This window comes from Emiliania huxleyi (genome assembly GCF_000372725.1).
Source record: "Emiliania huxleyi CCMP1516 unplaced genomic scaffold EMIHUscaffold_277, whole genome shotgun sequence".
NCBI classification, from domain to species: Eukaryota; Haptophyta; order Isochrysidales; family Noelaerhabdaceae; genus Emiliania; species Emiliania huxleyi.
This window is the reverse complement of record NW_005199953.1, coordinates 15,614-20,553: the sequence shown is the minus strand read 5'-3', so window position 1 is coordinate 20,553 and position 4,940 is coordinate 15,614. Positions and strand designations below refer to the sequence as shown.

The following is a 4,940-nucleotide window of genomic DNA, read 5'->3' as shown; positions in this document are numbered from 1 at the left end:
AGACGACGTCGCCCGTGGCGCCGGCCTGCAGCAGCAGCCTGACCACCTCGCGCCGGTTGTACGTTGCGGCCGCAATCAACGGCGTGACACCCGACACGAGGTGGCGCCGGTTCGGGTTCACGCCGGCGGCGAGAAGCCGCCGGAGGGTCTTCAGGTCGTTGACGCGGGCGGCCTCGAGGAGGGCGAGCTCGTCCGAGAGCGTGTGCAGCGGCGGCCCGTTGGTCACCTCGACCGCCGCGCGGAGCTGCGACCGCAAGTGGTACATCACGTCGTGCACGGAGATGCGCGCTTGCGGCGTCGGGGCGCGGATGGTGAGTGCCTCGAGGATGACCGCCGTGTGGCACCCGGTCGGCATCGTCCGCAGGTACGAGTGGTGCATCTCGAGCACCACCGCCTCGATCGGGTCCGCCGTGCCGGACTTGGCGTACACCGCCAGCCGCGCCCGCACGAGAGGGCGCGGGCAGTGCCAGACCCCAGAGTCTGTCTTCAGGCGATGCTGCTCCGCCGCCGCTGCAGCGGCCGCCATAGCTGCGGCCGCCGCGGTGGCGCGAGGGACGCCCATCCCAGCCGATGCCGCGAGACGCCCCTCTCGGTCGATGCCGGACAGCGCAGGGGACTCGTCGGGCGAAGCGGCCGCCTCCCCGAGCGTCGCCGGCTCTGCATGCAGCTCCATCGTCTCGCGGAGCATGGCGTCACCCGCGCTCTGGTCGTCTGCGCCTTGGTCGCCAGAACGGCGGCTCGGATCAGAGTGCTGCAGGTGTGCGGTCGGGTCGACCAGCTGCCGCTTCGCGGCAGCGCCGTCGGTCGGGTCAACAAGCTGCCGCTTTGCAGCCGGGTCAAAGAGCGGCCGCTTCGCAGCCGCGTCGTCAGGACTGGTCGGAGGCACGGTGACAGAGAGCTGCCACTTTGTGGCCGCGTCCCCCCGGAACTCGGCGGGGGGGGCGGACACCTCCATACACATGTATACTTGGGGCGTGGAGACCCAGGCGCCGTTCGCACAGCTTGACGTGAATGACTGGAGGGGTTCCGAAGAAGGAGTGTCCGTGCGCCCTCACAAATCCAAACAAGCAGAGAGAAGTGGTTTTCACCTCCTATGTGGCGACCGGCGTGCCGCACACGCATGCACACAGAGCCTGTACCACTGGCAGTGCGGCACTGGCGAAATTGGAGATGTTTGTTGATGGGAACACCTCTACTTCCGCACCAAAACCGCCATGGCGAGATGGCGACAGGTGTTCACACTAACAGTCCACGGGCGTGTCATGATTGCAAACGCGATGGTCTACTCGAGACCTCGCTACTGGATGCAGGTCATGGCCGCCCCCAGGTGGTTTCATGACGCTATCGAAAGCGATGTGCGCGCCCTACTCTGGTCAAAGGATCCCACCTTCGACGGGGACGCCATCGGCACAGACAAAGACGGCCAGCCCTGGATTAGACGGGAGGCGCTGTCGCTCCGTAGACAAATAGACGAGCACGGGAACGGGCTCGGCCTCGCGCTCCTAGACTGGCCGAATCACGTTCGTGCTCTCCAGACCCACGCGCTACTATCCTACCTCGACGCCTCGCAGGCGCCCTGGAAGCTAGTACTCGATCAGTGGTTCGCCCGCTCTCACCTTCGTAGGGGCGCAGTACTCGCCGCTGTGCAAGAATGCGACCTGTGTCGGCCCCGCACAGAGGGGGCGCCGCTTCATCTCCCCTCCTTCTGGGTAGATGCACTCGACAGCATCCGCTACCTGCACCTCACTCCCATCACCGGAGCCCTCTCGAGAGAAGGCGTGCAGTCGATGCCGCTGTGGGATAATCTCTTCTTTAAACTCCCCCAGTCGGTGCAGGTCTTACAATTCCTGTACCCCCCCCCCCCCCACTGTGAATGATCACAGCGGACCCCTATTCACACCTAGACACGGAGGCACCTCTCCACGTCCGCAGCCGGCTCCGCTGCTCTGCAGGCTCCGGATAAGCCCTGCCCACGGCTCAGTCACCCTTACCTCACTCGGGATGCCAACACTAACCCAACCGCCGAGATCGACCCTATGCAGGCGACCAGGCGCAAACAGACCTCGGTCTGAGGCGCGCTACACCGCCTTCGGCACTCGCCCTCGCCCGCGAGCCCTCGGACGCGCCCCACCCGCGCCCTCACCAACCAAACCCCTCGCCTGAATTTGAAACCGCCAACACGGCGGATATCACGCGAGATCTAGTCAGAGCTGACACACAGCTCCATTCACACCTCGCGACCAGAGGCGACTACCACCCTCGACAAATCCCCGGAACCCCACCATCGCTCGCCTACCTTCCGCGTACGGCGACACCCCGAGACGCCACCTCGGCAACACCCCAACATCGGCAGGAAAGATTCACACCTCGACGGCGCTATAACGCCGCCCCACCCACACAGACTGGACAGGCCTGCTCTCGGAGAGGGGGGCTAGGGGGCCAAATCCACGGCCACAACCCCCTAGAGGCAATGGAGCTGAGAGAAGGCGCTCGACTGCAAGGGTAGCAGAGCGCCACTCCTACGCCCACGCCCCCTCAAAGACGGCAGAAACAGTCACACGCAATTAGTACATGGCCCAGCTCGCGCCATCGCCCACACTCGAGCTTTGCAGCGCGCGGGCTCACACTCTACTATAGGCCCCCTCGACGCCCACTTCGAGCTATACTCAGCTAAGGGCCGCACTTGACGCTGTCAGCAGCGCGCGGCGAAGCAGTTTGGCGCTTGTGGTGAATCAAATGGGAATCTAGCCCAAGGTCGGAGAGTCGTGTCATAGGAGAGGAGAGAGTGTGGAGATGTTTTGTGCGGGATCAGGCCCGAGTCCCTAGTGTCGCCGGAGCAGTAGCTACCTTTTTCGTAACAGGAACAGTTTTTTTTTCACAAATATACCGGTGTCTAGCACATGCACATGTAGAGATCTCGATGTGTGTCACTCTGCACCCCGCCCCGTCTGCACACGCTCCCACAAGCCCAAAAGCTCTGTCGTGTCGTCGGAGGCCGCGCCGTACTCGATGGTGGCGCGCTCAACGGACGCGGCGACCATCGCTCGCACCGCCTCGGCGCGCGCCGCGTCGGCCGCCAAGAAGGCGCGGTCGAGCCGCCACTCGAGCAGCGCGCGCAGGAGCTCGCCCACCGACTCGTGCAGCATTAGCAGCCCGCACCGCAAGTGCCACGCCCACTGCGCCGCGAGCGCCTCCCACGCCGCGCCAAAGAAGGCGAGCGCGCTCTCGAAGCTCACGCCGCCCCCGTCGCGCAGCGCGTCGAGCAGCGCCGCCTCTGCCGCCTCTGCCGGCCCAGCCGCCCCCGCGGACTCGGCCACCTCCGCGGCCGTGTCGAGCCAGTGGTCGAGCTGCAGGTCGCGCAGCGCCATCGGCACACAGTGCGCGCCGCCCAGCACCGCCTCGGTTGCGCGGATCATCCCGCCGATGCTGCGCAGCGTAGGGTGCACGCCGCCGCGCCGCCTGCGCGCCTCGCCGCCGCGGCCCGGCAGCAGCTGGTGCAGCAGGTTGTGCACTGCCTCGCCGAGCTCCCGCTCCCAGCTCAGCAGCCCTCCCGGCGCGAGCCGCAGCGGCCACTTCCCTCCCCCTTGCCAGCCTGCACTCTCCCCGCCTCCACTGCCTCCTCCGGCTCCTCTCTCCCCGCCTACACCGTCGTCGCCTCCGCCGCCTCCTCCTCTCCCTCCTCCGCTCCCTCCACCTGACGACGACGCGTCTCCAGGGGGGGCCACTCTGATCGACTCGAGATGCGCCTGCTCATTCGGTGCGAGGGAGAGACGGAGGCGCTCCTTGACGATCTCAGACTCCCAACCGAGGCCCTCGCACACATAGTTGCCGTCGACGCCCTCCGCCTCCGAGAGTGCCGCGTAGGTCTCGATGGATACGAGCGGGTCCGGCGCGCGGCACGGAATTGTCTCGGAGGTGTCTTGGAGGTGTCTCGGAAGTGTCTCGGAAATGTCTCGGAGGTCCGGCGCGCGGCACGGCACGTCGACCGTCGCAGAATCAAACCGCCGCCCACACCGCGAGCACACCCACCACCAGCCGCCCTCGCGCGCCTCGTCGCCAGGCCCCTCGCGCGCCTCCTCGCCTCCGCCTTGGCTGGCCGCGGGAGAGTGCAGCAGGAAAGCACCGCCCCCCGCCGCCCCCTCCTCCTCGCCCACGCGTGGCACCGCCAGCGCGCCGAGCAGCAGGCCTAGAAGCGGAAGACGTCCTCCACCGAGCGCTCGAGAGGACATGTAGCCTGCCGTCGGGCCCCGCAGCCTGCCGTGCCCCGCGTGCGCTCAGCACGTACTAGCAGGCCTGTCGCGCCGTCGCGCGGAGCGCACGCGGGGCACGGCAGGCTGCGCATCACGTCGGGCGCGGCGCAGTCTTCGCAGCGACATCGGAAGCCCTTTGTGCGCATCAGAAGCCCCCTCCGCAGCGGCGCAGTGCAGTGCGCCCAGACACCGAGGTACGAGATCGTCAGCACGTCGCACTTTGCGATTGGGCGCACGGCGCGCACGTGGAGCCGGCCGCCCTCGCCGTGGAAGACGCTGTTCGGCCGCAGGCAGCGGTGCGTGAACTTGCTCGCCAGCCAGAAGAGCGTCGGTGCGCCGCCGGTGACGCCGTCGGCGAGGTGGCCAAAACAGTTGAGCGTGAACACGACGCAGGCGCGGGCGAGGTCGGCGGCTCCGTGCTGCCCGCTTGCGGCGGCGTCATGCGTGCGCGCCCAAGCGGCGCACCGCTCCGCGTCCAGCAGCATCGCGTGGCCGGGCTCGCAGCACTCCTCCGCACAGAAGCCCTCAAGCACGCGCCGCCTCACCCGCTCTCCCGCTCGAACAAAGGCGTGCAGGATGAGGAGGTCGTCCAGGTTGTAGTCGCCGCTGTCTCCCGCCTCTTCGTACCGCACCCGCGCAGCGGGGGAGAGGGACGACGCACTGCTGGCAACCAGCAGCGGCGTGTCGCTG

At 67.4% G+C, this 4,940-nt stretch overlaps 2 protein-coding genes across 2 annotated transcripts in view; both read right to left on the bottom strand.

Annotated features, from left to right (window-relative positions):
- Nucleotides 1-955, bottom strand: part of EMIHUDRAFT_238823 (hypothetical protein) — a gene marked incomplete at both ends in the record, with an annotated part of 2,759 nt that extends 1,804 nt beyond the window's left edge. The window contains 2 exons of the mRNA XM_005776565.1: nucleotides 8-480; nucleotides 583-955. Of these exons, the coding sequence (XP_005776622.1) occupies nucleotides 8-480; nucleotides 583-955 (846 nt within the window). The remainder of the gene's footprint in view (nucleotides 1-7; nucleotides 481-582) is intronic.
- A 1,921-nt stretch (nucleotides 956-2,876) lies between these two features.
- On the bottom strand, nucleotides 2,877-4,707 carry EMIHUDRAFT_424459 (hypothetical protein). Its single transcript, XM_005776564.1, has 3 exons — nucleotides 4,346-4,707; nucleotides 4,255-4,268; nucleotides 2,877-4,186 (listed from the first exon to the last, which is right to left on the bottom strand). Exons 1-3 carry the CDS (start codon nucleotides 4,374-4,376, stop codon nucleotides 3,641-3,643), a joined length of 591 nt encoding a protein of 196 aa, XP_005776621.1. The 5' UTR covers nucleotides 4,377-4,707; the 3' UTR covers nucleotides 2,877-3,640.
- Nucleotides 4,708-4,940: the final 233 nt, after the last annotated feature.

Coding starts and splice junctions, on each gene's coding strand:
- EMIHUDRAFT_424459 (XM_005776564.1), bottom strand. CDS start 4,376: ATGTCGCTGCGAAGACTGCGCCGCGCCCGAC.